This window comes from Carassius carassius, chromosome 10 (assembly GCF_963082965.1).
Source record: "Carassius carassius chromosome 10, fCarCar2.1, whole genome shotgun sequence".
NCBI classification, from domain to species: domain Eukaryota; kingdom Metazoa; phylum Chordata; class Actinopteri; order Cypriniformes; family Cyprinidae; genus Carassius; species Carassius carassius.
Window position 1 is genome coordinate 29,340,532 of NC_081764.1, and position 19,297 is coordinate 29,359,828.

Sequence of the window (19,297 nt, forward strand, 5' to 3'; positions counted from 1 at the left end):
TTACATTTTTCAGTGTATTTTTTCTTTGGTCCTAAGACTATATTGCAGCTAGCTATGGTTGCCTACATGGATAATACAGAATCAACAGAAATGTTCCAAATGAAATCTAACAGGGATTATCCTGTTTTTTTTTTTTTATTGTTTTTTTTTATCCATCAATCTATCGAGAATCTATTTATTGTCAAGTAAGTTTTATTGGAAGTCTTAGAGATGGATTCACAATCTTAAAGATAATGTTTAACCTATACAAATACAAAGAAAACAATCAAAAAGAAATTATAAAAAAGAAAAAAAATGATAATCCTATATTTTAACATTATACATTCTCATAGTTGATATTAAATCCTTCATTTAATGCATTCACATCCTTTTGCAAGTGTTTGTCGGTGTTCAAAATTGCAGATAAGAATACAAAACGTTAAAAATCATCTTTGTTTTTAAAAAAAAATTGTGTTATCCAAGCACTTGCTTTATTTACTGGGGACTTTTTCGACTTTTTGAAATCTATTAAAATGTTTTTTAAATTAATAATTATGTCCTCCAACTGGAACTCACATGGTGCTACGTGCCAAGAGACAGTAAGAAAAAAAGTTATTTGAGTTTATTAACCAAAAGCACACTGATGTAATGTTCTGAAAACAGGGAAGACCGTTTTTTTTACTAAAATGTTTGTTCCTTCTTATAAATAATTAGGATAGAAAGAGAGCCTTAGATAAGCCTAACTGTTAACTAGTTAAGAAACTATCTTCGATCTTCAATGTGTTAAGACTCATCATGCTATTGAACATAAGGTAGCAAAGAGATTGATTTATGTCAGATAATTATTTTGATCAATTTTGTTTATTTGTATTTATTTTCTGTGCCATAATTTGCACTAACAGAAACCGATATAAGATTAGGATGACATGGGAAAAGGAGTGCTGGGACCAGGATGGCTTTGGTTTTATCAGGAACTGTTGGAAGGCATCCTTGACAGGGAGTTTTCAGTTGAGGATAGCACTGATACGGTGCACTGGCTTTGGGAACTAGCTCTGGCTTGGACGTGGCAGGAACATGTTTTACAGCGACCTCTGGGACTGCCATTACAGGAATCAAGAGGACTAGTCCAGGGCAGCAAGAACAGTGAGTTCTAGGCTGAGTAAAGCCTAGTAAGGCAGAGATGTAAACCTCTGGCTGACCATGGTAGGAAACTTGCTGGCCTTGCAAGATGATAAGGCACTGAGGGATGGAGATGCAAGATGCTAAGCTAACTGAGAAGCTCTGGAAGTGGTGCACCAGTTCTGTCTGGGATCACGTCAGAGACATTATTTAAACATCCCTAGACAAGTAATATTGCCATATGCAAATACTACTGCCTTACGCCAAAGTGCCAGATGCTACCAAGGCTGGCCAGCCTCGCAATATGCTGAGGCATGAAGGGACGGAGAGTCCACTCAGGTCAGCCCGCAAGATGCTAAGCTGACTGAAGAGATCTGGAAGAAAGGTGGTTCATAGTGCAAATTCAATTTACATTCATTTGCACTAATTACGTTCTCCTCTTTCCACCATATTTGCTGACCTGAAACACACAAAAATGTAGGTTTTCCAATGTTATTTGGGACTTATGAGGACAGTTGTACAACATACAGTTGTATGCCTGAAGAAAAGAGATTTTTTGGACTGGTTACAAGAAGAATGTATAGAAAGATATGGTTTAACTGGTCACTAGAATTTAAGTTGCAAACTGCAGGTTTAAAAATAATACATACCCCAGAAAGTCTCATAGGCAGTATTTTAAAGGGGTCCCTGTACCTGAAGTAAATAAGTTCGACAGTAATGGAGTACTGGGACCAGGATAGCCTAGTCGGTGAGCTATTGGACTGGAACTTGCCGTTTTAGGAACCTGGCCATTGCAGGAACTGATGGCTTGGCCTTCTTGAACTGATGTGGTAAATAGTGCTAATAAAATGTACATTTAATTTGTACTATTTACTGTACATTCCTTGCCATGTCTTATTTGGTGACCTGAAACACATACAAAAAAAACAACACAAATCAGGTTTATTGTCTTCATACCTGTACATTAGACTTAAAAAAGATTTGACTTCTTCCCATGTCACATATAAAAAAATGCACAAAAATTCAGACATTTTAGAAAATAGTACCTTAAACCAGTCATGGAGAATGATTTTCCCCAAACCAAGCCGGTGGTTTGGCTTCTGCTGCAGGCAGGATTTAATCAAATGGCAGCAATCTGTTGAAAAAGATGGGAGACGGGGAAAGTGTCAGATTATTAGCAGATTATTCTACACCTTTTGACAAGCCAGGTTTAGACCAGATGCCCTCCTCAATAATGTCCAGGTCTTTGCTCTCTGGAGGGTCTCCGCACACCAACTCGAACAAGAGCACTCCCAGAGACCTTACAGTTGCGGGCTTCCCATGGTACTTGCCACTCTTTTCAAACTCAGGAGGGCAGTACAATTCTGTGCCTGAAGGAGAGATTTTTTTGACTAGTTACAAAAAGTTGCATATAAAACAATGCATATTCAAATATGGTGTATCTGGTCACTTGACTTTAAGTTCCAATCTACATAATGCATACCCCAAAATGTCTCATAGGCAGAAGTTTTTAGGAGGTCCCCACACCCGAAGTCAGTAAGTTTGACTTCAAGGGTGTCCTTGTTGATCAGCAGGTTCTCCCGTTTGATATCACGGTGGAGCACTCCACAGCGACAGCACATGTGAGCAGCCTGCACTACCTGCCACATGACAAGCCGGGCTAAGTCCTCACTGAGGACGCCTCCGTGGTGCTCCAGGACAGATCCGCGCAGGGTGAGGGGCGTTCCAAGACCATGATGTAGAAGCCGAGCTGGTCCTGCCACTCCAGCAGCTGTACTATCTGTAGGACGAAAGGGCCCTTGTTAGCAAGCATCGTTAGGGCAACCTCTACCGGAAGGGGTGTAGGATGACCAGGCTAGAGGAAAGATCATTTTAAGGATTGTTAGAACTATTTGAAAAATCATTTGTAGTCTGGAATTTATCGAAAACAGTGATAAAACACTGAGAACAAGGCCTACTCACAATGTTGATATATTCCATAGCATCCGTCTTCGAGGCAAATTTCAGTGCCACCTGATCAACAAAAGAAAAACTTGTAACAATTAACACATGCAGAGATCATAGTCATTAAATTTTTAACATTTTAAACACACCAAGCGCCCTAAATAGTGGACAGAATACACATTAAATCGAGTCAAGTCACATTTATTTACATAGCACTTGTATCAATACAGATTGTAACAAAGTAACTGAACAGCATTAAATAGGAAAATAGTGTGTCAATAATGCAAAAAGGCAGTTCATCATTTAATTCAATCATGTCATCATCTAGCTCAGTTCAGTTTAAATAGTAGGCTATCTGTGCAATCAAGCCAACGAAGAGGAATTAAGAGGACTTTGAATGGATACAGTGAGACAAAACAATTTGTTAACTAAATATTGTAAGTACAAAAAAAATTAAAAACCCCGAGGCCATCCTTCAAGCAAATCCCTTCGAAGACAGCGCCGTATGATCCCTCACCGAGCTTTTTGCCGATTCAAAATATCACCTATAAAAAAAAATAAAGAATTGTAGTTTAATTACAAACAAAAATTTACTGGTTCTCATCATGATTAAACCTGTAGTTTTAATTCATAAATAGTAACTGACTTGACTATTAGTCTATTATTTAGAATATTTGTACTTTGTAAAAAAAAAAAACTACAAGAAGCTCCTGAGATATGCGACCACCTGTTCTCATGACCGGAGGACAAACCTGCAGTCACGTGGTTTCTCCAATTAAGTGGTTAATTCACAACCCATTGTTTTCAGTTCAAAACCTACTTTAATGTTCGACACTGAAGCTTATTTTCTATCTTCATATTTATATTTAGGAAATGTTTTACTGTTTGAATAACAAGAAAAACCTGGGAATAAAATTCAAAGGAAATAACAGAAAAATAAAGGTCGCCTTTATAATGAACGCTACCTTCATTTACATAAAGGAATGAAAAGCCTGATGGAAAACAATTGTTAAATCACACTCAGGATGTGTTTTATGCATACTGTAAATATATAGGCTAAGTGACTTCTCAATAAAACAAAAAAACTTTCTTTTTTTTCAGAACCATGGACAGCTCATAACTGAAGTTTTGTTTTGTATTTTAAGTAAACGTATCAATGATGTGATGTATAGTTATTTAAAAACACACTTTAAAAAATACTTAGTCTACGCCTCCTTTATTATCATGTTTTAATTTTCTCGAAAAAGTATATATATATATATATATATATATATATATTAAATGTTTTATTAAAAGTTTTATAAATAGGAAATGTTTTAATCAAGTGAGGGTAAATAACTATAAAACGAAAATTTTTATTTTCAAAAAAAATGTATCACATATTTTTACCTTTTTATGAAAAGGAATGTTTTGCTTGAGTCAAATGGAATAACCTTAAGAAATAGGCTATTGATAAATTAATAATTTCGGTAAAATTTTTATGAAACGAATGCAAATGGATCTACGGACATTAGTTTTAAAAATTTAAAGGGCTAAATGAGCATATTTCCCTTTAAATTAACAATGAAGGCTATGTGTCGTTTGTATTTATGGTGCTTTAAACCTCATTCTGCTTCATGACACCGGCGCTATAATCACCGAGACACGCGCACGGAGATTAGAGGATTCAAACTGTTTAAATCCGAGAAAAAGAGTCTCATTAGCGGAGAATCCTCCTGCTTATCAAACATCTGCAAATCAACCCTCCCTGACCTTTCACTAGCAGAATGACTTGCGCACATCAATCAACTTATAAAAGTCTCACAGATGCATTGTGGGATGGGACTTCTTAAATGACAGTAAGTAGCCTATTTTCAATTACAGAAATACTCATTCAGGTAACAGGATGCACTGACAACAGAATGTAAATAAAACTAGGATTAAAAAAAGGGAAATTGATTCACATAGTCTACATGAATCTGATTAACTTTTAATAGCAAGGATTGTTAAAATGTCTATACAGCAGCAGTAACAATTCTTCAACGCCACATATAATATATTTTGTTTTCATAGACATAATGCAAATTTATGTAATGAGACAAACATGAAACAACACAATTAATCATCATGATAGGGAAAATTTCAATTTCAGTCATGACAAAACAATTCTGGAATGCATTTTTCAGGCCGAAAAATATTTTTACACATGAATAAAATGAATCTATTCTGTAAATATATAGCTTACATACAATAACAAAGAAAAAACACCACTGTAATTTTTGAAATTAATACAGTTAAAAGGAAATGTGCCAGACATGGTTTGAAAATATGAGGACAGGCATATGAAACATTCATCAGAAAGCCACATCATTTTGATCTTAAATTCAAAGAAATAGTGTTGTTTGACAAAGGAACCCTAAAGATATACATTTGCACCCTAATGAGTGTTTAATATTTATTTTATCTAATAAGATAGCAATAAGAGATTTCTGACATCATTTCACTTACCTATTATAGATAACATCTGAACTATTGGAATTAATGAAGTATTGGAACAATTATTTAGAAAGCCCTTAATCATTATCTTGTTCTTGCAAAAAAATAAATAAATCTAAATAGTAAATAACTGCAACACTGGTTACTTTTCTACCCAATCTAGTCCTCAAGTAATCCTTGGATGAAGGCAGAGATGAAGGCACGTAGGAAGGAATTATTAAGCAATTACACAACAGTTAAATAAGCTGCCCTATCTTGCTGCACAAAACTTGTCACTACGTTCACAAGACCGAAACGCAACCATTTACCCAATAAGATGTTACTCGGTATTTGTTTAACTCTTTATAGTTTTCTACTTGAACAAAGCACAGGTGTGTGTTTGTGTAAGAGAGAGAGAGTAATTGTCTGTGTGTGCTTGTTCACACAGATGGACACTCTCCGTCCATTGGGGAGAGTAAGGGGAGCCTGTAGTGTGGTGAGGTGTTTGTGCCCGGCTGCAGAGTGGGTACATGAGTGGCACTGAAGGCAAAACTGAAGCTGGAGCAAACGCAGCACACACAGAGAGAGCTGAGGCCAAATGTAGAGGCACCTCACTTGAAGCACGTGGAGAACAACTTAATAATTGCATTCCTACATAAAAACAAATAGCCAAAGGTAAACAAATGCCAAAGCCAAAAAATAGATGATTAAAAGTGTCTTTTTTTGGCTGTGACAGAATGACAGTTTCAAATTTAGTCTATAAAGCATTTATGTGAATATCACACACAATAAAGACCAATAGGCACTTAAATTACAAAACTGATACTTTAAAATGGAAAAAGGTACATTTTCACAATTTTACCTTTTTTATATATATATATATATATACACTGCTATATATAGTAAAATTACTACAAAAAATTAATTATATATTTTATATATGTGTGTGTGTGTGTGTGACTCTGGAGCACAAAACCAGAGGGGTATATTTGTAGCAATAGCCAAAACAACAAACCAAAAAAACTTTGTATGGGTCAAAATTAAACATTTTTCTTTTATGCAAAAAACCTTTAGGATATTAAGTAAAGATCATGTTTCATGAAGATATTTTGTAAATTTCCTTATGTAAATATATCAAAACGTAATTTTTGATTAGTAATATGCATTGCTAAGAATTCATTTGGAAAACTTCAAATGTGATTTTGTCAATATTTAGATTTTTTTGCACCCTCAGATTCCAGATTTTCCACCTTTCAGATGATGTTACACTTAGGACTGGTTTTGTGGTCAAGGGTCACACACATACATGTATATACATATACATATATATACATATACACATATATATATATACATATATATATATATATATAAATTGGTCTGCTGGCAGTCTTTGCCATCTGCAATGACAACATTTTTTTCTGTTACTATATCTCTGAGCCGACTTATCTGACTTTTCATAAATGATTGTTGATTTGGGTCAACAGTTTTTTTTTTATCTATGTTTTTGAAAATACAAAGACACTCACCTTGCAAAAGGAATGTAGGACAAGCTATACCTGTGAAATAAAAGGGATATTCCAGAGGCATAAATTACATTTATAGGCTACATTTCTGTTTCTCTCTCTCTCTCTCTCTCACACACACACACACACACACACACACACACACACACACACACACACACACGTTGGGTTTTCAAATTTTATGGGGACTATACAAACTGTATATCTCCTATCCCTATAACTCACTCACAAACCTAATCCACACAGAAAACTTTTACATTTTCAAAAAACAATTAAGCATGATTTATAAGCTGTTTTCCTCAAGGAGACAAATAATAATAATAATAATTACCCAAATGTAAAAAACAAATAAAAATAAAAAAGGGTAATTTAATACATAAACACAGACATACACATACATAAAACATAGCCAATAAATAAGATGTCACTGCAATTTAAAATGTAATAATAACAGCAAACAAGTGCATTACTTTCTTTACTATGGCTATCATAGCTCCAAACTCCACCCACTGAGACCACTGTAATCAGAGATGGAGTGAGAAAGCGAAGTAATCGTCTCAGTGTTGTCAAAATCAATAGTAGCAAAATAGCATTCTGGCGCTTAAATTCAAAGATCCGCTTCAACTCTCAGTTTCCTGCTTCAAATATGTTGTCCCACCAAAAGCACAAAATAACTTCTGAAAAAAAAAAGCCTTTTGAAAGGTTTGCAAAGCCGAAAACCATCACAAAGACAGGTGTGATATTTCAGGACACCTACTACAGTGATATCTGGTAATAGTGCCAGTCCATTAAAAAGAAAACATATCACTTACAGCACTCGTGGTTCAAAGTTTCAAGGTTTTTTTTATTGCCTTATGTCATTGGTGTTCTCACTTTCACTCACTCTTTTATATACATTTATGTCTATGTGCGTGTTTGTAAGTTTACTCCATATACAATTACAACATTTATATAGTCAAATATAAAAGAAAAGTAACTACGGATATCTTATCTTACCATGTAAAAGCCAAAAACTGGAGGATACAGAACAGCAGAGCAAGGCCTTTGTTCTTCCACTAAATACAAAACCAAAGAAATTGAAAAGATAAGGAAAACAAACAATCAATTATCATAATAAACATGCAAGTTTAAACATTGTGTTACATAATGACATCATGGTTATTAAGAAACCCACTTACCCAAAAAGCAGCACAAAAGGTTAGCACCAGGCATGTCTTCGAAAACACAAATGTTCCGTTTACAGACAAAGGAAAAATGCCAATTAGTGAATTATATGAACTACTGAATCACTCTCTATCTGTGTGAGTGTGTGTGCTCTCACAATCATAATGCCAGTTGCCAGAGCTCTCGTCTTGTCACACATCCTCTTGAGTTGCTTTAATGGGCCCATTAAGAACATTGTGCTGAAAACAACCCACACCCAAAAGACCTCAGGATTAACTTAAAAATTCCCACAGATGCTACACATCACTGCATACAAGGAACAGTCTGTCACATTTCATTTTTCTATTAATTTATTCACAAATGCTTTAACATTTGCAATTCATATAGACAATGAGTTGGAAACATTCATCTTGAACATGTTTGAAATCTCAAAGGAATTTATTTTCATATATACTGTATTTGGGGGCAAATTACATGAAGAGGCTGCAAAATTGTCATATTCTTTAATTATTATTTCTTCTTGTCATTTTGTTTTTACTCAGTACTCATGATATTAGATAACATTCTGAAGTTTTAATGTGTTGTTGTTGTTGTTGTTTTTTAGCTATGAAAACGTGTGGTCTTTCAGAGATAAAACAAAAAAATACGAGATACTTCTACAGTATTTTACGGCATTGCATTTACGGCAAGTTTAGTTTAGGTTGTCAAACAACAAATGGTATAATCTCAAGAAATCTTTTTGATATATGTATGTATGGATGTATGTATTACAATTACAATACAATTAATAGTTTTATTATATATATATATATATATATATATATATATATATATATATATATATATATATATAATAAATACAATTAATAGTTTTATAATCAATCAAATGTATGCGATAAGGAAAATATCTGATTACTTTCTATTTTACTGTAAAAAAAGTTTTTAAGTTGAAATTACTATTTCAGTTTTTTACTTAATGTTTAATTGTGTTATTTGCTGTTTCTTTGTGATTATTTGTGAACTTTACTAGCAATTTTTGAGTGAAACATTTTTATACACACTTTTTCTGCTGTGCTAATATCAATCGCCATTTTAAAGTCACTAAAGTGTTTTTTAAACTTAAACATCCACATTTGTCACTGACTTCACATGCCAATGCAAACATGGTCTACTATTGTAAACAATTTAGCCAGTGACACACCTTGGGCGAGATGAAATCAAAGGTGGACAGTTAAAAGCTGCATGACTCACCTTAAAAGAGAAGCAATATTACCTAAACTGTAAAAGACTGCAAAAAGTATCAGTCCGGTTCTCGGAACCCAAAGCAAGCAGGTCCCCTGAATCACAAAAATATGACGTTTGATTATTGTATGTACAATTAAAATAAAACAATATAAAACTATTCGTACACTCGTCTTACCAAAACTGAACACAAGACGCCCGACACAAAACACGCGATGAATCCCTTGACCCGCGTGCCCCATCCCAGTGTCGATGCTTCATTCGCTGCCTAAAACAGCCATGGTATATTCAAGGATGTTCACCAAAAACAGAGATTTAAATCAATTTCATATTAAGCTTTTGCTAATGACAGTCGGGTAAGCACATACACGCGAGCAAAACAAGTCGCAAAAGTCTAGATTCGAATTCAAAACGAGTTCTAACTCAAGTGTAATGCAGTAGTAGACTGTTAAACCCAACTAACGTTACCTGTAGTACGTTAAGGTCGTCATTGCCATCTTGGCCACTCAAAACTTTCTTTAATTTGTCCATAAAGGTTAAGGTTGATGTTTAAAAAAAAATCCAAAAAAGAAGTCTCAAGTCGGAAAAAAACTGTCTCGAAGCTACTTCGTTTGAGTAAATACGTATTGATTTGTCCCCTTTCCCGTTTGGAAGTGTAAACAGGTGCATAAGGTAACTAACTTCCGTGTGTATGGTGTAGCCACGGCAACGATTACGCGACGTCATTACGCTCGACGTTCTGAATTGACACAACGGAGCTTGTTTGTTTGATTTCATTGTTTAATCTTTAATATGTTCGCATTATGTTTTACATTCACACTGATGGGATAAAGTAGACAATACATGAAGAAAAGTGCATTAGAGAGAGGCGTAAAAAGTATTAAGAATGTATACTGTAAGTAAAAGTATGGATGCATTGCCTGTATATTGCTCATTTAAACTTTAAGCATCTAACGTTAAAAAAATCATACTCAAGTGAAAGCTTAGCTAGATTTTAATATCAAAGGAACTGTGCAAGATTACTCCACAATAACTTAACAACTATTTTCTCACGGTTATGCTTTATGTAAGGCTCTGAGACTCATCAGATGTTAAATTGAAATGTTAGCACAATAACTGCACATTATAGTTGTTTAAATCTCATCACAGACGTGCAGTGACGTTTATAACGTAAGGTAAAAAAAACTTACTGTTGTGAGTCAAAAAAACTCCAGGACAAATATGATGACAACATTAAAACAGGTTTTATTGGCTGTTTTCAATAAAAGTTTAGTAAACATCACAGGAATGTGATTTTGACTTGTTCAGAAAGATTCATCATAATTCTTTTTTAGGATGACCAGTGTAATACTGCATGAACTCAAATAAAGTTCCTCAAGTAGTACCTCCTTTGCCTTTTGTTGATAGGATTACATTAGTTACATGTTTTGAAAACAGAACATTGCCAATAAGCCTACTTTAAATAACTTACAAATATAGTGAGGTACATTTTAAAATTCATACAGCTTGTTCAGTTTGCTTAAATTTCTGCAAAAAAGATACACAATTAAAAATAAAAATTTCTTAATATGCAAATATGATTAATTTTTTTTTTTTTTTTTACATTAAGTGATGTTAAAGTCATTTAGCCTATGTACAAAAATTCTCTACCAATCTGTTTCTCCTGAATAACAAAATTTCCTCTTTGTGACTGGTCATATGACCACCTTATTTATTATTTTTTTTGTAGGAAACAGCTGCTTTGTTAGTTATCCACCATAATATCTGATGTTTTGGTTACCCATCTGATGTCCAAGGTAGTTTGAATGGGTGCTGGAAGAGCTCAGGGCACTATTACTCTGGTAGATGTCCAGTACAGGGGCTCTGGCATGGCAACATGCTTTTGACATGTGGGGCAGGTCTGCTTAGTCCATAGCCATTCCTCTATGCACTAAACCAGGAGGAGCATGATATTCAGTTACATTCAGCTGTTCAACAACACATTCTAAACCAGCTTGACAAAGGACTGTATCTCAATACCCCAGTGAACAAAACACAGGAGACAATGGCAAGTATAAAACTCCCTAAGATAGTTATGGAGAGTGAGGAAGAAGTCTTAGGACGGGGTGTCAGACTCAGTCCCTGGAGGGCCGGAGCCCTGCAAAGTTTAGATTCAACCCTAATTAAACACACCTGATCCAACTAATCAAGTCCTTCAGGCTTATCTGAAAACTACATGGTATGTGTGTTGGAGCAGGGTTGGAACACAACTCTGTAGGGCTCCGGCCCTCCAGGAATTGAGTTTGACACCCGTCTTAGGAGAAAACAAAGACTCAGCAGCAAAAAATAAAATGCAGAATAGATAATAGCTCATCTAAAATGGTCTTGGTTTCTGGATCACTTATATTTGGCAATATTTGATTTTTGAAGATGAATTTGATCATTTACAATATCCTGTCAACTAATTTGAACCTTTACCTCACTGTGGAAACTGTGGGAACAGTGAAGCTCTCTGATAACTCCTCCTCCTTTGTGTAGGTTGTCATGGCAGATCAGACACAAACTGTCCGCATCACTCTACAAAACAAACACCACAGTATATCAACCAACTCAATTAGTTTCATTACACATTATAGTTGATCAACATTACAAAAATGCAATACAATTTCTCAATTTCCTGTGAACTACCCATTTAAATAAAGTGATAGTTCTCCCAAAAAAAGAAAAATAGAACTCCACTGATTGTCTTCTAATATTTTATTTTGTGTATATAAATATTGTGTAGATAAATTAATGGCATGGAAGCATGGTTCCACCACGGGGGAAAAAACATAAATACAAAACTAAATAAAAAGGGGAAAAAAAAACTTAGTGGAATTGCAACTTTTTATCTCTCACAATTCAGAAGACACTAAGAATGGCAAGATATAAATGTAGAATTGCTAGATACAAACTTGCTGTTCTGAGAAATAAAGTCAGAATTTTGAGTTTATTTCTCACAATTTGGACTTTTAAAAAGTCTTTTTATAAAGTTTTTATTCCATGGTAGAAAAAAATAAATAAACAGAATTGCAAGATGTAAACAGGTGTGTTGGAGCAAGTTGGAGCTAAACTCTGCAGGACACCGGCACTCCAGGAACGAGTTTGGACACCCCTGATCTAAACAAAATATTCAAACAAACTTGATTGAAAAAAAAAAAAACATGTTGAAAATTAGTTTTATGGTGATCAACAGGTTGTTTGCTGCTTGTCTTTAGCTTTATTCATTTAGTTTTTAGCTTCAGGATATATAACATATCTTGTACTTCCACTGATATAGCCTCAGATTTCTCTAGCCTTGCCAAAGCATTGTATCATAACAATAAAATGATCTTATATTCTAAATGCCCTTGTGATTGCATAACCTATCGTTAATCATTCGCATTTACCAATTAAAAAGCAAGATCATATAACACCAACCAGAGACATGACATTGCGGCTCCTAAACCAAGCTTTTCTCTCCAGAGGCTCGTGCACCTCAGGGATGGCTGGGATTGCATACGGGCGTCTTTCACACAAGCTGCTCTTGGTGTGTGCTCCCTCCTCACCATTGGCAACATGGCTGGAGCGAGAGCATGGCCTCGCCTGACCGCTCTGAAGCCAGTGGCTCAGGAAAGCCGGGCTAGGGCTCGTGGTTGCAGCATTCAGATGGCTCAGATGCATCGCATTCAGCTGAGCCTGGAAAATTATGCATGCATAAAATAAGGAAGAGGCACATACAGTTTAAAAACAGCATAAAAGCATTAGTCAAACGTTTAACTGAAATGTTTAAATAAAAAGCATTAAAGAACATAAATATATTTTGAAGAAATGTTTATTCAAATTTAAACCAATGGACTCCAATGTTGCCTTGTTCCCATATTTTGTTCTGCACACTTAATTGGTGTACAAAAAGTTTCACTCAAAAATTGCAAGTAAATTTCACAATCAATTACAAAGAAATTGCAAATAACATAAATTTTAACGCAAAATTTTTAAGTAGATCTGATATATTATTTTCTTGTGCAATGTACTCCAAAAATCTTTATTTACAATTTTAAAAATGCTTATAGGTTTGCAACCAAACCTGACAATAGAATTTGATAATTTAAAATGATAGAATGTTTGGATGGAGTATCCCTTTGATGGAGGCAGTGTTTGAACTGTAGAACAAGTTTTTGTTAAATTTGATGTTCCATGTTATTCAGTGTGTGAGAATGATACAAAGAGCATTTTATAAAATGAGTTAACATGGAACACACGTGCATAATCTTAAATACTTCTTATTGATTTGATCTCATGTTTAAAATTATTTTAAAATGTTCCACCTTTATTTCCATTTTTGATGCAGACACATCACAAATAGAAACACTAATGTAAAATGTCTAAACTCTTAGAGTATGGATTACACAAAAGTGTCCTGCACTGATCTCTGCTATCACTAAACCGTAAATCAAAGTGAAAATTGAAATGCACATTTTGATTCATAGCCACTTTTCTTCACAGAATGTGACAATTTACAATTAGGAATCCATTTTTGAGAAAAATAGTCTTCATTACTATAGGGCAAACAGTGTTCATTTCTGAACCACATCATGTTTTTTTGTCTTTTACTGAAAAATATTTTTTTTTAACAAATCAGTGATATAAATAATAAGTTTTAGCTTCAGTCCTGTGAACTAAAAAAAAAAAAAATTCAGAAATTTATGTAATTCGTATACATGAGTTCAGATGGTCTTAATACTTGCAAGGCTAGTAAGAAAGGTAAAAAAAAGTTCATAAACAGTTACACTGCAACACCGTATAAAATGCTTTAAAACATATTATTTACGTAAAAAACTTACAACTTTCATATACATACACACTGTAAATAAAAAACAATGATTATTGGAGTATTTTAAAAGAAAATACAGTCTTCCAGTCTTTCCACTTAATTCTATGCCATTTCTTTGTACTTAATTGTCAAAATTACTAGCAATTTCTGAGTGAAAATTGTTTCACCACCATTTTTTTTCAGTGTGTAAGGATGAGACATAGAGATAGAATAGAATATACAGGGTAAAAAAAATATATAACAGTACACAAATATAAAATGCTAAATTAACTAAGGAGGCAACAGAATTAAATTGCTTTAGAAAAAGCCCTAATAAGCAAGTGTGCTTTGAAATACTATTTAAAAAAGTGTTAACTGAATCAACTGCTCGTTCGAAGATAAATCATGAGCTTGGCACCATAACACACTGTATGCCAAAAAAAGTGCTTAAATACATGTGTACAAGCTACACACACAAACTTATATTAGATACTAACCGGACATGGAAGTGAAGATCTGCGACTGGCCAGTGATTGACTTGGAATTGGGACATCCCAGCTGCTCTTCCTCTCAGCATCTTCCTCTTGCTCTTCTTCCTCCTGCTCCTCCACATCTTCCTGGCCTTTGTATCCTCCCTGAAATGTGGTAAAGATTTCTTCTTCTTCTTCCTCCATGTTAAACAAACGTAACTGTCTCAAGTCTCAGACGAATACCTCTGAAAGAGAAACTGTGAGGAGCAGTGGCGGTTTGAGGCTTGCGACTGGGTTCTGGACGGGCTTTGGATTGCTGATTAATCTTCTGTAATTAGATACCCAGGTTTTATTATCCCATCTGTTTCCTCTGGAACTCTAAGCCTTATGGAGACGACACAGGGACCGATGCAAGCTCCTTTAGCTCCTCAATAATCTATTTAAGAGAGAGCTAGGGACTTGGAAGAGGAGGGAGGGGACTCTGGAAGAAGAATCCTGCTCCAGATCTGTTCAGAATGTTTTAAATACTTTGGATACTGCATGTAGTGTATATTACAATATAATGCATTCATGAACAAAAGTCATCAAAAGGATATCCAGGTTGGTAACTCTAGTATAAAATTTTGCCAAAGAAATAGATTTCATTTTTTGTCTTCAGTTAAGTGAGACTTAAAGACTTTCCGGAATTCTCAGGTTTTTTTATTTTAAAAAGTCAGAAAAAAACAGGCATAAAAGTCAAAACATGTTTATCTACCTCATACAACCTAAACAAACACACACAAACTAAAAACTATACTATAAATGTAGGACTTTAGAGAGTGCATTCAAAGGGGCATCTAAAATTAGACCCCACAGATACATGTAACTTACATAGACTGAAAGCCAAGCACAGTGTCAACAATAGATGAAGTCATGACAGGACATTAGATGTTACTTATGTTAAGTGTGACTCATTGGACAGGAAATGCTATAATATGTTGAGCCACTTAGTCTTTGATTATATGATCTGTCCTTTCCATTATGTCAAGTATACAAGACAAATCGGGAAAGAAATTTAGCTTTATGACATTTCAAAATTTTGATGTAACTATGAAAATGTAAGGAACATTATTTTGAGGCATGTATCAAACAAGAACCTAAATATGGATTGACTGTAGATGGCAGCATTGCACAATTTGTTTTCCCAGTCACAGTTTAGGTACCATCATAAAAGACTAGAAAAAGTATTATGTGTAAAATTGTAAAACAACAAGGCTTCCACTAAAAATAACACAAATGTGCAAGATAAACTGTGAAAAAGATGCTACAGTTATATGTAAAGTCATTTATGTAAGATTCATGGGTCAGGTCTCTTTTAAGAGTGTTTGATTGAGTCCAATAACCAGCTGGGTGAATTCATTGCTGAAGGCCCCCACAAAATCTGTACAGATGATGTTAAGACATGATTTACCCGGGCCAGGGGACTGCTGCTTGACCCAGTTCAGGAGCAGACTATAGGAGCTCAAGGTCATGCTTTGTAATGACTGGAACGGATGAGAAAGGACATACTTGGCATCCTCAGTTAGGTTCAGACCAGCAGCAAAAAACTGACCTGAAACCATATTTGGAGCAATGTGGTAATCATGCTAGAAACATGCTATAAATGTGTTGAAAAAATAATAGCAACATGATGGCAATGTGGTAAATTTGCAGCTTGTTGCTAGCAATTAATGTTTCTAAATCCAAACTTGGTGTCCAAACTTGGTCCTGGAGGGCCAATGTCCTGCAGAGTTTAGTTCCAACCCAAATTAAACACACTTGCACCAGCTAATCAAGGTCTTACTAGGCATACTAGAAAATTCCAAGGTGGTGTGTTGAGGCAAGTTGGAACTAAACTCTGCAGGCCATTGGCCCTCCAGTACCAAGTCTAGACTAGAGTTGCGCGATAAGCACAATGGTCATATTGTCATATCATCATGTGAGATCACTGATACACAATATTATCATGATAATTTATTTAATTATTTACTTGCCTAGTTTCATAGCCAGAGAGTGAACCAATTCCAGGGGAAGGCTAAAAGTTGCCTTATGTTAGTGTAATCTATTAACTACACATTACATATTTTTAGTCGCGCACAACAAAACTCTGGCATTTCAGCGATGACTCCTCTGAACGTCTCTGACTGGCCATGGGAATCATAAACGCAACGGAATTGTGTGTGATTGGTTATAACGGGCAACACTGTAAAAACATGTAAAAAGAAATATGTAACAAATAAACCCTAATATTAATTAAATAATACTATTCTGACAATAATGACAATAATCTTCTGGATCTTGTCAAAGGCATCAGCAACAGGCATTATCTCTGACTATCATCAATACACGATACCATCGTCTATCGGCACAACCCTAGTCTGGACACCCCTTTAATATACTAAAACATGCTAAATCATACTAGAAAGATGCTAAAACATGTTTGCAACATTTTACCGTTTTCTCTGACTTCTCTGAGAAAAATCTTCAAACTTCAAGCCTTTCAAACTTGTTAGAAACTTTTAGACAAGGCATTGTCAAGCCAACATCAAAGTTTGTTATCAAACTTTGTTTTCTATTTATTACCGACCTGGTCTTCCTTCCGCTTTCCGCTCCTCCAGGTAGGATATGACAAGGCTTGGATCTGATGTGTTTGCCCACCAATATTCACACTGTGGCCAGAGCTCCTTGTATCCAGAAGCAGCTGGGTCATCATATGAAAGAATAACCTGATAATTGTGATCCCAACACTGCCGTAGTGAGGGTATGATCTGAAAGAAGAAAAATTGTAAATTGTGGTTACGATTTAACTAAATTAAACCAAAGGCACAAATTACTACATTGTGGCGTCAATTTAACTAAAATAAGGAAATTAATTATTTAAACGGGGCCATGAATTAATAAGTCATGAGAACGAAATCTTTTAATGTGTGGTCACTGTACCTATTTTTGTCCAGAATGTTGTGTGTACATTCTGAAACGTATGTAACAGTTACATTTACATTACATTACAAATAAAAATGATTTGAAATTAAATTACTTACGTGACTGGGACAAATTTTATTGTCAAATGTGCATATGAGGAATTGAATGAGGTCTTTGTGTTGATCCAGGTTCATGCCATCAAAGGCAGAAAGAGCAATAATGACCACTTCCTTGGTGTGCTGATCTAACCAATGAGCAACTTCTGTGAGTGCTTCCTTAAAATAACAAAGACAAAGTTATTCTCCACTTGGAATGAGGAATAAACACTTTTCTAAAAATATGATCAAATGTACCTTCACTGTCAGAAGAGAGTAGATCCCATGTGCAAAGTAGAAAACTTTATTAGGGTCTTTTAGTTTATGAGCTATTCTTAAATCGAGAAACCTAATGCCTAAATCCAGCTGGTTAGAGATGCTATCTTCCTGGATTAAAAAGAAAAATATAAGTCATTTTAAACGGTGTATATTGTCAACATAATTTACCCACACTGCATGACCCCCCCCCCCCCCCCATATTATGGACGTTAATGGCTAACGTCAACTGTTTCGATAAAAAACATTCTTCAGATATCCTCTTTGGTATTCAACAGAAAAAAGTCATACAGGCTTGGAACAACTAAAGTGTTAATAAACGATGACACAAACTAACCCTTTCACTGCTGTCATAGCACTAAAGCTGCAATGAAGGCGATTGAGTCTGTTTTTGATGCCATCATTTGTGTTCCACTTAAGTAATAACATTCATACAACGTTTGAACAACACAATATCACTTTATTATCGTCTGTAATACCTGTGTTGTCGCCCATTTGATTATACAGGGCCGAACGATACAGGGAAGTAAAGTGTCCAACACTTGCAACACCCACGGCGAAGACTTCACTACTGAAGACCGCTCATCTAAACAGTAAGTCATGGTGTCATGACTTCCTGAAAAACCGTAAACGGATGTCGAAATTGTTAAATAGAAGCAATACATTAACTGCAAGATAGAATTAAAACATGGAAATAATCAGACGTTGTTGACGTACCGGGTATAGCGAGATTCCACAGTGGTATGTCCCAAAAAACAGAGGGCATCTCGGACATCCAGTCCGAACAACAGCTGGAGATGCATAACCTTTCTTCATCCTCCATTTGTTACGTTCTTAAATTGTGAGCAATTAGGCTAACCTAAAACACTTGTATTACTCACATTAGCAGCATCATCTACAGTATCTACCGCACATCGTCGTGCACTGAAACCAAAAATAACCAGTTTCCGCGTTTTTCTTTGTCATGCCATGCCAAACAGAAACACCTTGTTAAATAAGAGCAGAAGTGCATTGAATGTTTGACATGGTCATTATAGTGGTGAAAAATAAATTTGTCAAGTTCGAGTTCAGTAGATTTTTCATGATCTCGTGACACTTTTCGTTTTTCGAATCTCGATGACAACAATGTTAGGGACCGTCTAAAAGTGCGATTTTTTTTTCGTTTTGTTGAAGAGACCCAAAACAACGCTGGCTCACATGTGAATTTTGATTTATTTATTAAGTAATTTTAATGTGTTTATTTGTTTAATATGTTAAATGCTCAAGAAGACTTTTTTT

The 19,297-nt window shown here is 35.0% G+C and overlaps 2 protein-coding genes and 1 pseudogene across 3 annotated transcripts; all 3 read right to left on the reverse strand.

Annotated features, from left to right (window-relative positions):
• Positions 1-1,992: 1,992 nt before the first annotated feature.
• Positions 1,993-3,557, reverse strand: LOC132151432 (serine/threonine-protein kinase pim-1-like; annotated as a pseudogene).
• Positions 3,558-5,584: 2,027 nt separating this feature from the next.
• LOC132151366 (vesicle transport protein SFT2B-like) lies at positions 5,585-10,278 on the reverse strand. 2 transcript variants are annotated; one of them, XM_059559473.1, is made up of 8 exons: positions 9,897-10,267; positions 9,607-9,696; positions 9,438-9,523; positions 8,344-8,425; positions 8,201-8,236; positions 8,019-8,077; positions 7,026-7,055; positions 5,585-6,147 (listed from the first exon to the last, which is right to left on the reverse strand). In XM_059559473.1, exons 1-8 carry the CDS (start codon positions 9,957-9,959, stop codon positions 6,108-6,110), a joined length of 486 nt encoding a protein of 161 aa, XP_059415456.1. In that variant the 5' UTR covers positions 9,960-10,267; the 3' UTR covers positions 5,585-6,107. The 2 variants fall into 2 exon arrangements, with proteins under 2 accessions (XP_059415456.1, XP_059415457.1); XM_059559474.1 differs by lacking the exon at positions 9,607-9,696 and having other exon boundaries at positions 9,897-10,278.
• A 5,241-nt stretch (positions 10,279-15,519) lies between these two features.
• Positions 15,520-19,291, reverse strand: LOC132152122 (PI-PLC X domain-containing protein 1-like). The gene is made up of 6 exons (XM_059560832.1): positions 18,737-19,291; positions 18,499-18,635; positions 18,002-18,130; positions 17,768-17,923; positions 17,314-17,494; positions 15,520-16,299 (listed from the first exon to the last, which is right to left on the reverse strand). The coding sequence occupies exons 1-6, from the start codon at positions 18,840-18,842 to the stop codon at positions 16,052-16,054; spliced, it is 957 nt and encodes a 318-aa protein (XP_059416815.1). The 5' UTR covers positions 18,843-19,291; the 3' UTR covers positions 15,520-16,051.
• Between the last annotated feature and the right edge of the window lie 6 nt (positions 19,292-19,297).